The following is a 17,776-nucleotide window of genomic DNA, read 5'->3' as shown; positions in this document are numbered from 1 at the left end:
CTTGCATGCAGTGAAGCATTGAGCGTGTCACCATAGTCACAAGTCCCCAGAGTTCTGTCAGCTAGGCGACAACTGACAGACAATCAGAGCTGCAGTCCGGTGTCCGTCTGTCCTGGCTCCCACAGATCCTGCTGGCAGCGCGTACGACACTTGAGAGGGTGAAAGGATGTTTGAAGCCCTCTGGCTTGAGGTAGGACCCTTACAGGTGTCTCTAACTGATACTTCAGGTGGACTCATTTTTGGTGTTCTGGCCGAATCTAGGGTGCTGTATTTCAGGGTTAAGCTTCACCTGGCTTCTGTAAACTTCGTTTACTTTTATGCAGCAGAAAAGGCATGGAGGAATGATATTTTGGGGAAACATGATTGATGGGTGTGAATGTGTTCTGATCATTCAAGGCACTGGGTCATCGCTGGTACAGGTGGGGAGACACACTAAGATCTGAGGACTTAAGCTGGATTAAACCCAATCAGGACATCAGAGAGGCTTAGCGCTTGTTTTTGACTTCTGCACACTCTCGTGCTCTCACTCTCTTTCACCCTGTCTATCTTGCTCTTTCTTCACTTCCCTCCCACTCTACCTCCTTTCCTATCTGTCTTTGGAGCAATGACGGGGTTATATAAAGTCAACAAACCAGAAATGGATTAATTAGCATTCTGGTGTCACTGCAAGTCATTTTCATTGTTGTCACAGCAAATGGTTTCCACCTCAGTGGTATTCTTGCCAAGGAAACGGCTTAGAGCTGGTTAAGATGTGGAACCAGACTGACCTTTGGATTTAATACATCTATTTCATTCACAGACTGTACTTAAACGCAAATCCTACAGTGACTGAGCTTATACTGTTTGTTGAAGGTCATTGTTGTAGGTGTAACACTATATCGTATTGTGTGTGTGTTTTTAAAAAATTTCCACTGGCATTCCACTTTAACCCTGTAAACTGTATTAGAAGATAGTGTAAATCTTAAGTGTTTTCCCTAGTGCGTCGTAAAAGTGATTGAGGGGCATCAGCGTCAGAGTGAACCTTTTACTGGTCTCGTTTTATTTCTTTTATTGTCTGCTGTCTTTTATGTTTTTACTACCTCTTAAATGTATTTTATTACTTTCATTTTATCTTATTTGCGAAGCACATTGCATTGCAGGCCTGTGAATGAAACGTGCCATTAAGAAAATTGATGGATTGACTGTGTCCACGGTTGACCTGCATAAGGGTCACCTTTCAGGCGGACAGGTACAGTCTCACAAGATCAGGTTACTCTGGTGTTCGTTCAGGAAAGGTCGGTACACGGTTCAGTTTGTTCACCTGTGAACTTTAGTCTCTTCCTTCCGTCTTTACATCTGGTCCAGAATCACAGAGGGGCTGCATGGATTCCTTAAAAACGGATGGGCTTCTGCATTAAAAAAATTCTAATGAAAGATTCTCTGTGGGATTAAGAAACCATACCATGTACTATACATTAATTAAAATACTGCCCTTGCTACTGAATGGTCCATAACAAGAACACTGTCACCTCAACAATTCATAACACCTGAGCTATGTCAATAATAATTTAAACTGTTCAGCAGCTTCAGAAGGACACATAGTTTGCATAGCCAGGCTAGCGGTGGAACAGCCTTCCAGACCACTTTGTGGCAGCCATTCTGGATCAGCGTGGCCGCCATTGTGGTGCAAATTGCCAGCCCAGAACCACTGGCTGCAAGGTGATAAGGGTGCTGCACAAACGGGACTGCCTTTAGGAGTCTGAGCCAGGCTGATATCACATGAAGTGATGCGGACTCCCAGAAGTTCATTTGAGGTTACCTCCCTCCCACAGAGAGCTTTTGAAACATGAAACAAATCTTCTTTACTTTGGATGAATGAAAAGGATTGCATCAACAGAGAGAAAATTAAGGAATTAAGGATCAAATAAATGGATGGATAGTCAACGATAGGAGAAAAATACAATGAGTGATGAGAGACTTTGTTCCAATAACTGTGAACCCACCACACGCAAACTAGCATTCGCTCTTGAAAACTCTCTTCTCTCTCTCCGCAAAAAAGTTCAGTCAGTGTAAAGCGTTACCTAAGTCCTAATTCTGGAGATAATCTTTAGTCTCTGGCAGCAACGGCAAGAGCAGCAGACTCTGGGCATCGGCGGCTGACATCACATGCATCAGGAGGGATGCTTGCCTGCGATCTACCAAATCCATAAGGAACGGTGCAGCGACGAGAGCTGATGATTACACTCTGGCATTACTACTTGATGAGAAGGGGGGGAGTGGAGGAAACCAATTTTTTTTAGAAAAACAACAGTTGTGCAGACCCGTGGGGAACCCACAGTCGAAGCTCGGTGAAAAGAACAGGGGCAGAGCCGAGCACATCGCAGCCCTCGTACCGAACTGGAACAGAGTTGTTCTGACAAGTTCAAGCTGAAGGCAGTTGAGAGTCGCACTAAAAAATGTAGCAAGTGCTGAAGACTGGAAGAGAGGTAACTCGATCGCCCAAACAGTGCTTTTTCCAACCATAATAAACAGCATAACAGCAGTTGGCGCACTGCCTGCCGTATTCTCACTTGAGTAGAGCGGTGTGCAGTAGTTTTTTTTTTTTTTTTTTCAAACTGCAGTCCAGATGGAGACAACATCATCTTAAATAAAGGCCTGAAATATGTGCAAAAAGTGCAACTTAAACCTGTCAGCTGGGGGACACAATGGCAGAGTCCTAATTTGAACTTAATGCGATTTTGAATTCACGCTCGTTCCCTTAAAAGATTTAAGCGTCCTGTCAGCACGGCTTTTCCAAACACACTGTCTGTGCTGGTTGAGCTGTGCGTGGGGAGAGGTGAGGTGTGAGAGAGACAGAACGAGAGAGAGAGAGAGAGCTCAGCTCCAGCTGCCTGCAGGCAAATGGCTGCACTGACTCCTGGTCTGGAGGCTCCTTCACCTGGTGGGCGTGGCTCTGGTTTGATGTCACAATGCTGCCTTGTCAAAAGTGACAGACGGAGCAGGGAACACTGGTTCTGCTTCTGTCGTCATGCCAACAGCTTTGATTTATTGTGTAACGGAATGGCCGGAAGGTGGTTGTTCCCTCCGCACTCCAGGAGTGGGAAGAGGCAGAGGCAGCTCTTCCCACAGGATGACTGCACTTCGACTGGCCCGTCTGCCTTTTAGAGAAAGGTCACTGCAACCTCCATTTCAGACAACTTGACAGGCTTTTGGCTTTCAGTTAATTTTTTTAATATGGTTGAGCGTTGTGATTACAATGTTCTTAACTGATTGGCCGCCATCAGCGCCGGCACGTCTGGAGGCCACCTGCGTTCTAGAACCCGCTCGTCACTCCAGCCCCGTTGTGAGGTCACGGGCTCGGGGGAGGCTGGCGGCAGTGAGAGGGTTAAGGGCAGGCCGGGATCCAGCTGCCCCCGAGATCCACGCTGAATAATTCAGCGCCGGCGATCCGGTTTCAGCCGCCCGCGAGCCGCCAGCCAGCGGCCGCCCCCCCCCCCCCCCCCCCCCCCCCGGAACACAAGCGCGAAACCGGCAGGCACCACAGAGCCGCGCTGCGGAGGGAAATTGAAAGAATGCGTCGCCGAAAACCAGGCCGCTGCAGGACGGCCTGGTGCCAGCGTGTGGCCAGCGTGTCACAAAATGGAGGGGGAGGTCTGTGGTGTGGAATGACCAGGACTGTGGTGGACAGAGTGGCGGAAGAGTTTTTCTTTTAATTTAAAGAGATTTTTAAGTAGTGATATTATACAGAAGGAACCAAATAGAATAAATGTTAAGATACAAATATATGTTTTTTTATTATTGCCCTCTTCAGAAAGATTTGGTGTAGGTCATTTCAAATGACTCATTTGGAAACCATTTTATCAACGTGGAATTGCAACATTTGAAAAACCTTTTCAGATCCTAGGACATGTCTACCTTATAGAGACCCTGTAGCACCAGAATCCGGCAGCATCTGCTGCTTTTCTGAGCATTTCAGCACTAGGGATTAATTAAAGCCCCTGATTGGCTAAAGAATCTACACACTTTGATCTCAAGTTCTTAACTGACCTCCGATTGAAAGGAGACCACAATATATATGCAGACACTGTGGCCGTCCAGGACATCAGTCTGATGCCTCTCACTATAGAGACTGGGATGGTCCAGTCCTATGACATGTAAACCCTATAGAGACTGGGATGGTACAGTCCTATGACATGTAAAGCCTATAGAGACTGGGTTGGTACAGTCCTATGACATGTAAACCCTATAGAGACTGGGATGGTACAGTCCTATGACATGTAAAGCCTATAGAGACTGGGATGGTACAGTCCTATGACATGTAAACCCTATAGAGACTGGGTTGGTACAGTCCTATGACATGTAAACCCTATAGAGACTGGGTTGGTACAGTCCTATGACATGTAAACCCTATAGAGACTGGGGTGGGACAGTCCTATGACATGTAAACCCTATAGAGACTGGGATGGTACAGTCCTATGACGTGTAAACCCTATAGAGACTGGGTCGGTGCACTCTGGGACGGGGGTGCACGGTGGGGGAGTGCGACCTGGGAAAACACAGATAGGCCTCAGGAAGCGGGGCGCCGCGTCCGCACGGCACCCTGGTTTTCCAGCCTTGCTCGTAGCGTGAAGCATTAACGCAGTAGAGGAAGCAGCTGCTTTTCTCTCTTTCTCTCTCTCTCTCTCTCTCTATTTAAACATTTTTAAAAAACACCACTCTGAGTCGCACAACAGCCAATGTTTTTACTGAGCAGGAGGAAGTGAAGGGGCTCTGACTTCACAGCAACGACCCCCCCAACCTCACCCAACCACCCCCCGCTCCCCCCAACCTCACCCAACCACCCCCCGCTCCCCCCAACCTCACCCAACCACCCCCCGCTCCCCCCAGCCACACCTCAAACCCAGCACACATGATGAATTACCACTCATCGCTCCGGTGGACAGGGGAATAATAAGGGATAAATAATCTATTCCCTGTCCACCTCTCTATTTTCTCTTCTTTCTCTTCCTCCCCTGCTCTTCCTGGTATTGTCCTGTCGGGGGTAGGGTGTGTGGGGTGGGGCTGTGCGCATTTCTGACTGTACTGTGATGAATTATGCAGTGCAGAGCACCCCCCACCCCCCACATCTGCCCCACAGGGGGCCTAACTGCCAGAGGATGTGTGGAGGAGACGCCTCTTAGACCCTTTCTGAGAGCTGAGATGTGTTGAACTTTTACTGCACACACACACACACACACACACACATACACGTGTGCGCGTGCACATACACACACATGCACATGCATGCACGCATACACACAGGCACGCACGCACGCACGCACACATGCACATGCACATGCACATGCACATGCACGCGTGCACACACACAGACACAGACACACACACACACAAACAAACACACAAACAGCCAGGATGCAACAACAGAAGTGACTCGGTGCGGATTTTTAGGTGAAAAGCATATGTGTGTGCGTGTGTTTGTGTGTGTGTGTGTGTGTGTGTGTGCATTTTCGCGTGTGTGTGTGTGGAGGGGGGTTGGCAGAGTAGACGGTCTCTCAGCTCTAATGCTTACCAGCTGTGCTGTTTCTCATATTTATTTCTCATGCAGCCCTCCAACTTTTTTGGAGAGCCCTGAGCCTGGGACAGTTTCCATGGTGCTTGCTCCTAAGCAACCATGGCGGGAGGCCCTCCTCCTGCCTGGCCAGGTCTTCCTCTCTGCGCTGGGGAGTGATACGGACCAAGCTCATCTGAATCCTCTCTTTCTGCGCCCCCTCCTCCCCCCTCTGTATTAATATTGGTTTAAGCAATTGTACGTATCGAATGGACTCTTAACTCGCATTTTCAGCATTTTTACGCCTCTGATGATCGCCTCCACGTTTTGAGGCCAATGAGAAAAGGCTGGAGGCTGGAGGCCGAGGGCTGGGGGCTGAGAGGCATTATTTGGGGTTCTGGGGTTTTCCCAAGATACCCAGAGAGTTACTCGCTCTCTGACATCCGAGGCTCGGTTGAAATAACCTTTACCTCCTGCTGAGAGATTTTTAAATGTATGCTACCTCTCACTTCTTTTCTCCCTACATCCCCTTTCGTCCTCCTTCGTTTTCTCACACTCCCTCCTCTGTCCTCTCTTTTGCTCTCCCTCTTTCTCTGATCTTTTCCATTTCCCCCCCAGCCTCACAAACATTCTACACACGGAGTGAAACTCTGGCTGAGAGAGAACACAGACCAGAGGGAACAGAGCTACTGGTCCCTCTTTCACTATCCACCAGGTCATAGGATCAGGCCTGTTTTTATCAGGGTGTGTGTTGGGGGACTAGGGGGGCGTGGCCTGGGCTTAGTTGGGTGACAACAGCAGAAGTCCAATGCTTATTGTTCCCCAGAGGATGTAAATGTGGATGGGACGGCGCCAGGACGTTTCGTAGGGCGTTTCCAGTGTAGCGGCCCCTGCAGCCCCGGCCCCCCCTTGCCCCCCTCCCAAATCCTCCCTACCCTTTCCTCTCGAATCCACCCGCCCGCCCGCCAGCCAATCAGAGGAAACCGCCACAGGGACGCACCCGTAGCTTCGGACTGTAGCCACACAGAGGGTCAGAGACGGGAGTCACACGTCTTGTACACTGCATCACGATCCGGGACTGTTCTTTAAAAATAGACACTTTTCAAGGCTGCTGGCCACTGTGTCATTGGCCGAATCTCTGAGAGAACGGCGTGTGCAGTTTGGAGAATTATAGGGGAGGGGTGCACTAGCGACTTTTTTTTTCTTTAAATTACTTTTTCTGGAAATGAAAAAATTGAATAATTTCTCTTTCAGGGGCTCTTTAAAGACATACAGAGTCAGCAGTGACACACAATCCAGGTTCACGAAAGTCCTCCCCATTGTGTTGTTCCAGTCACCTGGATTTGCTAATTAACGCAGTTCTTCAGCCAGGAGGTTGTAATAACTGGTGAAATCAGCTGGCTGAGTTTGTGGGTGGAAGAAACACATGGCAGGACTTTTACTTTCTGACCCCTGGACTTTCTACCTATGAGATTCAGTCAATGATAATGTCGCATGAATAGGTCATGTGACTGGCACCGTTTAAATTGTTCCCCCCCCCGTTCGCCGCAGGAGAAGAAGGCCCAGCCGCCGCCCGAGCCCGAGCCCGAGCCCGAGTCCCCAGACCAGGTGGAGCGGGAGGTGGAGCGGGAGGTGGAGCAGGTGACGGAGCTGTTTCCCCGGCTCTGCCGCCTGGTGAGGGCGGAGACGGGCTACGGCTTCAACCTGCACAGCGAGAAGGCGCGACCGGGCCAGTACATCCGCTCCCTGGACCCGGGCTCCCCGGCCGACCACGCGGGGCTCCGGCCACAGGACCGGCTCGTCGAGGTGGGTGGAGCGGGGGGTGGAGCGGGGGGGGTGGAGCAGGGGGTGGAGCAGGGGGTGGAACAGGGGGGATGGAGCAGGGGGTGGAGCAGGGGGTGGAGCGGGGGGGTGGAGCAGGGGGTAGAGAAGGGGGTGGAACAGGGGGTAGAGTAGGGGGTGTAGCAGGGGGTGGAGCAGGGGTGCAGCAGGGGGTAGAGCAGGGGGTGGAACAGGGGGTACAGTGGGGGGTGGAGCAGGGCGTAGAGTAGGGGGTGGAACAGGGGGTGGAGCAGGGGTGCAGCAGGGGGTAGAGCAGGGGGTGGAACAGGGGGTACAGTGGGGGGTGGATCAGGGCGTAGAGTAGGGGGTACAGTGGGGGGTGGAGCAGGGGGTGGAACAGGGGGTAGAGTAGGGGGTGTAGCAGGGGGTGGAGCAGGAGGTGTTATATTCAATTCAAATATAACAGCAGAACTGAGCCTCAGGAGCAAAGAAAAATACAGTTTAAAAAATGTGTATTTATTATACGCAGATATGTTGTGTACAAATAACATATATGCATGTCAGTGTGTGTGTGTGCATACGTAGGTGTGTGCACACGTATGTGCATACATAAGTGCGTGCGCACATGCATGAGTGTTCGCGTGTGTGTGTGACCGCACGCTTGTCTGCAGAGACGGGGACGTGTCTGATAGACTCCAGGTGCGTGCGGTGTCCTGCCAGTGTTCTGGTTCCCACACCTTCCCTTGCTGTGGCCCGGGGGGTTCTGTCTTTAATCCGCTTCAGAGAAATGACCCTTTCCGCGCAAAATAACGCTTCTCGGAACCGTCCGGCCACGGCGCAGGCGGAGGTAATTTACACATTCGTCACAAAATTCCTCCGAGATTACAGCAGGTCTGTCTGAGCTCTGACCCGACCCAGCCACTCGCTCACTGAATTAAGCAGAGCAAAGTGTTCCTCGCTCCTTCTTTTTTAACCCCGAGATAGTGGCTCCAGACGACCTTCGGGCTTTGAGAGGGAAACGCGCCCCTTGGCCTTTGTCGGCTAATTCAGCCTAGCCTGGTTTAGTCTGGAGACGGGAAGCGGTGAAGACGGAGGGCACAGCGGAACGTGCGATCGGACGCGACGGAGGACACACAGCGGGTGGGTGCTGGTGCGGGTTAGACGGGTGGAGCAGGAAGGGAGGGGGACCGGCTCTTTGGTCCTCATAATGACCGCGCTGAGAGGTGGGAGTATTTCCTTCGCTCAGCTCACACACACACACACACACACACATACATACATACATACATGCACGTATGCACACACAGTGTTGGGGAAACTACTCTGAAAGCATAATTGTACAAACCAGCAATTACTTCACATTGAAAGTAGTTGAACAACAGCCGCGCTACCCTAAAGAGAAATGTAGCTTGCGAACCTGTGTGAGCTGTGCCTTCTTTTTGCACTCAGGGAGAGCCACTACCCAGGTTATTGGGAGAACCAGCAATGAGCAGCAATTGGCAGTTGACAGTTGGCAACTATATTGTCTCACCAATCAGGATAGGAGGGAAAGATAAGCAAAGGGGTTCTGAAAAACATTTAAGCCCAAAAGTAGTTTGTAGTTCCTATAGTTATCTACAACTAAAAATGGCAAAAAAAAAAATTAAATACTACAACCACTACACAAATTTTAAAGTTGTTGAACTACTGGCAAACTGCTACATGTAGTTAAACTACCCCCCCAACACGCACAAACAACACTACCCCCCCCCAACACACACACACGCGCACACACACGCACACGCACACACACCCACACTCTCCCCCCCCCCCACACACACACACCCACACTCTCCCCCCCCCCCACACACACACACACCCACACTCTCCCCCCCCTCCCACACGCACACACACTCCCCCGCAGCAGCCCTGGCCGCTAACTCTCTCCAGATGCTGGTGCGCGTGAGAGCTGTGAGCGTCGTCGCGGTTACCCGCCCGGAGACGGCGACCCTCCGGGGGCCGCCCATCCGCGGGCGGCGGGAAGCCGTACATCAGGGCCTGCGCGGACAGCCCCGTCGCCCGAGCACTGACCCCGCGTGCGGCGGGATCCGGCGGGATCCGACACGGCCGTTTAGCAGCCCGAGGCATGTGGGGGGGGGGGGGGGTCGCCATGGTGATGAGGGCCTAACGGGCCTGGCAAGGCAGGTACGAGGACCCAGTGTTAGCCGAGCGAGCAGAAGTGGAAAATGTCCCACGTGAAATAGTATGCTAAGCATACTTGGTATGAGCTTCAATCATACTTCAAGTATTCTTAAGCATAAAATAGTATACTTCAGGTATACTTTAGCATGCTATTTTTTCCACATAGGATATGGCTGTCATCCCCTGTTATCGCCATCACCAGCATGCGATTAGCAAGCCCACAGGCTACTAGGAGTGCGCTAATGGCTCATAAGAGCACAATCACATCGCGCTACAATGTCCCCGAAGAGAGAGACAGGCTGACGCCGCCGCGGTTTCATCCGTTCGTTCGGCAGACGCCAAGGCCAAGGTCACTTGTAAGGCCGTGGTGGCGAAACACGATGATGAACAGTAAACTGAAAACAGTGCTGTCCCCTCTCATCCGTGGCGAAACCACGTGCTCTCCTCATTCACACCTGAAAGTACACCTATCTAGGGCTCCCAGGGCCCCCAGAGCACTGATCCAGGATCAGCTCACCTGCCTTTCAATGTCAATCTCAGGTGTTATATCGGGGGAGAGACAGGTCTTAAACTGGTCTGGGGTGGGGGGGAGGGGGGCAGGATGTTAACACAACACTGAACCGGCCGCTAAATCCCGCCAGCTTTTCGGCTCACAGTCCCGCCTTGTTAGGGGGATCTCCGCTCGGATAGGGCAAAGCAAGGGGGATTTCCTATGAAAGCAGACAACCCCCCCCCCTGCCCACCCCCCCCTGCCCACCCCCCCGCCCCTGCCCACCCCTCCCCTCCCCTGCCGGCCGTGTGTTCTAGCGCCCCCTAACTGCAGTACTGCGCTATGCACTCACAAAGAGAAGCGGTGCTTGCCGGATTGATCTTTAACACCCTGCCCAGTAGGCGTTCTGCTGGCTGTGCTGTGCTGTGCTGCGCTGCGCTGCGCTGCGCTGTGCTGTGTTGCGCTGTGCTGCGCTGCGCTGCGCTGCGCTGTGCTGCGCTGTGCTGTGCGCGATTGTGTTTTGTGATCACGGGCGGTCGATTAAGGCTGTCCCCAGCAGCCTGTCAGCAGCTCATTAAGGGGTGAGGGGGGGAGGGAGGAGCCAGCCCCCCTCCCTGTCCCTCTCTTTCTCGCTCGATTAGGCTGGAGCTCACGCAGAAACAGTCGCCTGCCCAGTCATCACGCTCAGGCGCTGTCACGGCGACCAGAAGCCAACGCCGCCCTTGGCAGCTCTCCTCTCCCTGTCGCTCGGAAGCGCGCTCTTCACCATTAACCTCATGGTTCATTTATCATAAACTTCTTATGAATATCGTTCATATTTACCTGCCATCATGCGTATGGGGATTATTCATGATAATACATTCACTAAAGCATTGTTTGTTTATGATAACTAAAGCTTTTTCTGACTCGTGCTATGTCAGAAACTGTCCATCACTCATTGTCACCACTCAGACTCCGCCTGGAGCTAATAGTTAGACTTGGACATAGACTGGGCATGTAGAAGGTGAAGTAGGGCTCAGGTAGACAAATACACAGGTAGGCCAAGCAGACACAGTCCTGCATGTACAGCCAACTGATCACTGAAGACCATACAAGATTAGCCTCCAGGTAAACTTCATGTGTTTTTTCATTCTTCCAATACTTCAATATAAATGTTCCAGTACATGAACATTTTTTTGAAATATCTAGTTTCCTCAATCTTATTCCTGACTTTGCAGACCCTACATGAATAGCACTCCGTAAATGAGGATAATCATTATATCATTCTAGCTAAACTGCCACTGTTTTAGATATTTAGAGTTTGAAAAGGGGTGGAAAACATCTGTATCTCTTAAATCTGAAGGCTGAAGTCGAAGTTAGAGGGTTGAGCCAAGTTTCTGGCCTAGAGGCTGCAAACCAACGCCCAGGGATGCAAAGAATTATGGGAGATATTATTACGGGGAAGGTGGGGGGTTGCATGGAGGCCTTTTGGGGATGGTGTAGCATTTACTGTACACACTGACTGGTGCCTTTGCAATGAAGGGACTGCACGTCAGCGTGTGCAATGGAGCAGCATCGGCAACCGCTGGGGAGTTCACCCATTCCCCCCCCCCCCCCCCCCCCCCCCCCCCGGCCGGTGGAGATGCATGGCAATTAGCCCACGCTGCGCTAATATGCTCTCCCCCCACCCCACCCCCACCCCCACTTTCATATGCACGTGCCCCTGAGCTACCAAAATGAGTCTAGAGAGACAGACTGCCATTTCATAAGCCCATATGAATATTAAACAAATTCCCTCTCTGGACACTGATACCTGAAACAGAAGCTATTGGTACAGCAAGCGCAGCTCATCAATATTTGATTGGCCTCCTGTTGATTCTGCTGTCTAAGCCTGTGAGAGCCCAGGACTGCTGGAATATAGGCTGCCAGGAGTGTTTGCGTTCTGGTGTTTAAACGTAAAAAAGAAGGAAAAAAATGGCTTGTCTTTGGGGTGTATGTACCTGAGTGGAGGTGTTAGCATTTCTCTCTCTCTCTATCTCTCTGACCTTAACCCTTGCAGTTCTTGCTATAACTAAAGTCATGTGTTGCTATGAAACTGAAAATAACTGACACCTTGGACAAAGAGGCGAAAAAAAATATACTGCAAAGCATACTGGGAGGACCTAACAGCTTACAGTGCAGTTACTGGTAATGGAGATGTGTCTTTAGCTCTCTGACATGATTACAGAGCCTTGATTCATCTGTGACAGGTTTACAGAGAAACTGAAGGCCAAGGAACAGGTATCAGAGAGAGGAAGAATGATCCCATTCTCAGATCAGGGAGCAAATTGATGCGTTTCAGACATTTCAAGAGGAATGCCTCGATTGGACATGGAAATTATGGTAGCTGGGGGGAGACCGCCATCTGTTGGTGGCATTTAACAATGGCAAGTCAGATCCAGCAGGGAGTCGATTCTAGGGTGGTCACAGAATGCTGCGAGCCGAAGTAACAGTTCCAGGGGTGTGGCGGGGTGGGGTGTTCGCACAGGTGAATGGCGTCAACATCGAGTCTCTGAGGCATTCGGAGGTGGTTGCCTTCATCAAGAGCGGAGGGGAGGAGACGAGGCTGCTGGTGGTGGACCCAGACACGGACGACCACTTCAAGAAGCTGGGCATCGTCCCCACAGAGAGCCACATTAAAGGTATGCTACCCCCCAGCGCCCCACCCCCCCCCCCCCGGAGCCCTTAACATGGTATGACCCAAACCCTGCCTATGGAATCAGGCCTTTGGCTCTCTCCCTGCCTCCCCTATACAGAGCCCTTAACATGGTATGACCCAAACCCTGCCTATGGAATCAGGCCTTTGGCTCTCTCCCTGCCTCCCCTATACAGACCGGCTAATATGGTATGACCCAAACCCTGCCTATGGAATCAGGCCTTTGGCTCTCTCCCTGCCTCCCCTATACAGAGCCCTTAACATGACAAAGTACCTTTTACAGATGGGACCGGCTGACAGTAATGACTAGACCTTCCAAATTACGGAAGAAAAAAAATACAAGACGAAAAAAAGTTCCCAAAAAAAATAGAGCACACATGATCTATAGCAAGGAGTAAAAGCGCTTACCTCATTGTCCTGGTATGCGTTCTCCCCCTTGTGGACAGATTATGAATCGCAGCCTGTGACAAACGGCTCCTCGGAGCTTCAGGTGAACGGCAGCTCAACGTCGCAGTCCACGCGCTCCACACACTCCGCCCACTCTGAACTGAGCACCCCAGAAACCAGCATGCAGGTGAGGGAAAAGAAGCAGGAGTGAGTGCGTGAGTGTGAGTGTGTGCACATTTATGTACCCATAATGTTTCCTGTCGGTGCAACTGAGATGCAAATGTCTAACCTGCATTTTGTTTGCTTTATCCCTACCGGTGTGCTTTCTGTTACTCAAGTGAAGGACATCAGACAGCAATTGAAATATATTTGGGCCCTTATGATGTATTTTATAAATGTGGACCTAAATAAAGAATTAAAATGTGTGTATGAGAGAGAGAAAGAGACAAAAGATGTGTATGTCTGGTATGCGTGTGTGCATGTATGTATGTATGTATATATATTGATATTTATGTGTGTGTGTCTGTGTATATGTGCATGTACACATATGCTTGTATGAGTCAGTGCATGTTTGTAAGCACGGGGCATGTACTGCCAGGGTATGCTTTTTACAGTGCATGGGTGCGCTAGTATACCTGTGCGGTTGCGTGTGTATGTGCGATTAGATGGTGTCACACACCTGCTGGTCGGTCTCTCTCCCCAGGTCTCTGAGGAGAATGAGTGCCCCCTGCTGGACCCCTTTGAGGAGAGCGGCCTTCAGCTCAGCCCGACGGCGGCAGAGGCAAAGGAGAAGGCCCATGCCAAGCGCGCCAGGAAGAGGGCGCCACAGATGGACTGGAACAAGAAACACCAGCTCTTCAGCAACTTCTGAAAATCCGCCTCCTCCTCTTCCTCCTCACAGACGACTGTGGCCAGCACCGCCTAACCCAGCCCGGCCTTGTCTTTACTCCTAACAGGGCTGAAGAGGGTCATTCAGTGTAAAACATGTGGGTTGCTGGGGAAAGGGGGTGTCATTCCTCCAAAAAAAAAAAAGAAAACAAAGCAAAGCAAACACTTCTGAGGGTAAAGACATGAGACCCAAGCCCTCTGCTGCCCCCTGGTGGTAGATTAAAGGACATGCTGACCTCACACGCACCCCAGATGTACACATCTGGTGCTGTAGAGCCCCCCCCCCCCACCCTTCAGAAAGGCTTCTTCTGGGCCTTTCTCATGTCCGCTCATCTGATGTTTTCCAGAACATTTTCTCTCAGTAGGCCTTCCCCCGCCCAGAACATCTGCCTCTCACGCTGGCTTGCCAGACAGCCCCCCCCACCCAACCATCCCCATGCCGACACTGTTATCTGACCATTTTAATAAGCTCTGACATGACATCGCAATGTACTCCTGGTTACAAGAGAAAAACTTGAAAACAGGCACAAGCTGGAATCCCAACACACATAAGCAGTGTTCCACAAGCCATCTGGGAGGAGGTTCGGGGTTCGGCGGTTTGTGGGGGAACTCTCAAAAGCAATTTATATGCGATGACGTACTTTGTAGCATATCATATCTTCCCTGGACTCCTACACTAACAACACGCACCCCGCTCCTCCACTCCAAACACATGCATACCTGCTGCAGGGATGTCAGTGTTAGCATTCATTGTGGTCAAATGGCAAATACCTGTTCCTCACGGCTATTTGAACCAGATGAGAGAGAGGAGGGAGGGAGGGTGGGGGTGGGAGAGAGAGAGAGAGAGAGAGGAGAACACAGCTGTGGCAGTAATTCCACTGGAGATAAAAATCTTGTGCCCTTCCAGTGATTGAGCAGCAGGGGGAGCCAGAGTGCAAGAAAGTCAGCTTGAGCTGCTTCATTACAAACCAGTAACAGAATGGGAGTCTAATGTGAGGAAAGGCGCTCTTGTTCAGTGTGCAGCAGCCACAAGAGGGGAAGGTTGGGACACACGCATGCATGCATGCATGCATGCATGCACATACGTACACACACATACACACACAGACACAAACACACACACACACACACACAAAACCAGAGACTTGCGTTGCTCTGATGATCTCTGGCTAGGGAGGCTGTGGGACCGCATGGACTACTGGAACTTCTCTGCAAAAACCTTGTGAGCCAGAATCTCCCTTTTTGGGGAGGAGGATGATCACATGTATGGCTAATTCATAAGATCTCTTTAAAAAAGGCTTCTGAAACTTGGAAACACAGTGTCATTGTACTTGTGACTGCCCTGCAGATACTGCGCGTTGAGAGAACGTTGGGAGAACGCTGTGAGAAAAGTACCCATCGGCCGCAGGTGAGAACACTCGGGGATGGACTGCTGAAGTGTAATGATCCCCTGTATCACATGACCTCTGTACCATGTGATCTCTGTACCATGTGACTCTCAGGATTAAAGACATTATAGGAAGAGGAAAAAAATACAATATGCGGAAGGTGAAGTCTAACCCTTTAAAGCAGTATTCAACTATCCCCCCGCTATCAGTTTGTGGTTTGCGGGCTTGCTTATTGCTGGTGTACTTTTTCTGGCTTTTCCCTTGTGATGAGAACCACAGTTACACACAGTTAGACCTGTGATTCGATGGGACAAAAAGACTGGAATTTTTTTTTTTTTTTTTTTTTTTTGCACAGTCACAAAAGACTGGGAAAGTCCCATGGTTCAGCTTCTCTGCTCTACTCTACAAGACGGCGGTAGGACACACAGAGAACTCCTGGCTGCTCATGTGGAAGAAGACAAGGCCACAATCACACCTGAACGGGGTGTTGGGGGGGGGCTGGGGGGTTAGCAGGGTGACAGCCTGCATTTCATACCATTCTCTCAAGGTTGGATTTGATGACCCCTCCCTCACCCCACATTCTTACTCATCTTGGTGAGAGTGCTGCCACCCAAAAGGCAGGCCATTATGACAGAAATAAGCCAAGTCACTGCGAAGGACAGTTATCGAATATTCTGTTGTGATAAGACACAACTTGTTGAGCTTTCATTTAAATTCATAAGAGATACAAGTATGTCTTGAAAATCATTTAACAGACTGACATTCCAAAGCAAACTGAATACCAGGCCTGTGAGTGTTCACAGTCATCGCAGGAACTCTTAAAGGAAACAGGAAGTACCCACAGAGCACTGCCTTTTCCTAATGATTAAACAGCCTCTGGCCACTCTGCTGCTGACTCTACTGGAACCTTGGTGAAAATCGGCAGCACCACAAGACACGTCCATCGGCTCGTGAGACCGAAACTGCCACCGCGACAGATATCCATTTCCACCTGCGTGACGCGGTTATTATAGTTACTTCAGTTCATATTGATACCATAATAGTTATGAGGCTCAGTAGTACACCACCCTATTTTAAAAGCAGTCTGTATGTCTGCTGAACACATCTGTTCCCCATCTATGTATTCTGTATATCCTCATCCAGAGCTCTAGCCTACAGTATACCAGAGGCCACAGACACACACACACACACACATATATACTGTATATATATATATATATATATATACACACACACACACACACACACACACAAGAACACACCATAGTTAGCATTTCTCAGTAAAGTGTGACACCCTTGTTCATGGATGTGCTAAGACATGTACGGACTATTGTTCCTCCCAGCTAGGCTAACACTCGAGGGTTTCGCCCCCTATTTTCTTTGGCAGAAGCACAATGCAGTTACAGTATCATCGCAAAAGGAGGTTTACCTTCCCATCGAGGCTGTAATCACAGAATAAAGAATTTCTGTGTTAGAATTGCCGCAAAAACTATAGAAAGGGTGTATTCATGCAAGGGCACATTTTTCTTTCCCCAAACACTGTGTGAATCTGGTTCTCTCTGTGTAAATAATGACTCACGGCAAAGAAATCTGCCTTCACTCACACTGTTGGACAGGAAAAATCTATGAATCATCTTACAAAGGGCTCTCCATCGCAAATATTGACTGAAAAATAAAATAAAACTCCCGATTCCATTTTCCCTTTTTTTCTCCAATTAACAAGCATGATAATGCTGGTCCAAGCAGTCCATTTCTGCTCGTGTGGATGAAGAATCAAATGCTTGGTCTCAGATGTACACTTGCGCTCCATTCAATTTTGATTCAATGCGATTTCATTTGTACTGCACTTTCTACGCTGTCACAAAGAAGCTTAACAGGAACAGGAACCAGGAAACATCAGGTAAAACCGACACTGCGCCCCCAAAAATCCAGTGAGAAGTGGGAAGAAAAAAACAATCAAATAGTGGTGAGAAAAAACTCCCTAGTGGCTAATAATCTTGAGGGAACCCCATACATGGAGGGGGAACCCATCCTCCACTGCTTGGCCCAGTGTCCATACACTATAACTTGTCAATTAGCTGCTATATATCATACAGTGTACACACTAGGCCTGATTTACTAAGACCTTTAGCAGACGCAAAACTTTTAGCGCATGCAAAACCAATAACATGGCCAATGACGGGCCATGTTATACGTTTTGCACCAATCATTGGTTGTGATATTAGTTTTGCATGTGCTAAAAGGTCTTAGTAAATCAGGGCATAGGGTTATAACAGATTAGTATGATTATTAGATTATGTATGCAGTATGAAGGCAGGGTCAGGGATCAGGCAGCTAACAGGAACTGACTGGGAGCCCTGAATAGCAGGTCCAGCTTGGAGATGCCAGAAGTGTCCATCCAGTCTTACCCAGAAGGCCTCGCGGCCGTACAGCAGTACCTGCGTGGGATCCTTTTAATA

The 17,776-nt window shown here is 49.9% G+C and overlaps 1 protein-coding gene across 1 annotated transcript in view; it reads left to right on the top strand.

The window, feature by feature from the left end:
• Positions 1-17,012, top strand: part of LOC118215973 (Na(+)/H(+) exchange regulatory cofactor NHE-RF2) — a 31,617-nt gene extending 14,605 nt beyond the window's left edge. The window contains exons 3-6 of the mRNA XM_035396961.1: positions 7,079-7,333; positions 12,487-12,640; positions 13,101-13,228; positions 13,745-17,012. Coding sequence (XP_035252852.1) covers positions 7,079-7,333; positions 12,487-12,640; positions 13,101-13,228; positions 13,745-13,912 — 705 coding nt within the window. The 3' untranslated portion in view covers positions 13,913-17,012. The remainder of the gene's footprint in view (positions 1-7,078; positions 7,334-12,486; positions 12,641-13,100; positions 13,229-13,744) is intronic.
• Positions 17,013-17,776: the final 764 nt, after the last annotated feature.

This window comes from Anguilla anguilla, chromosome 17 (assembly GCF_013347855.1).
Source record: "Anguilla anguilla isolate fAngAng1 chromosome 17, fAngAng1.pri, whole genome shotgun sequence".
NCBI lineage: Eukaryota > Metazoa > Chordata > Actinopteri > Anguilliformes > Anguillidae > Anguilla > Anguilla anguilla.
The sequence above is the reverse complement of the archived record's forward strand: the minus strand, read 5'-3'. Positions and strand labels throughout refer to the sequence as shown.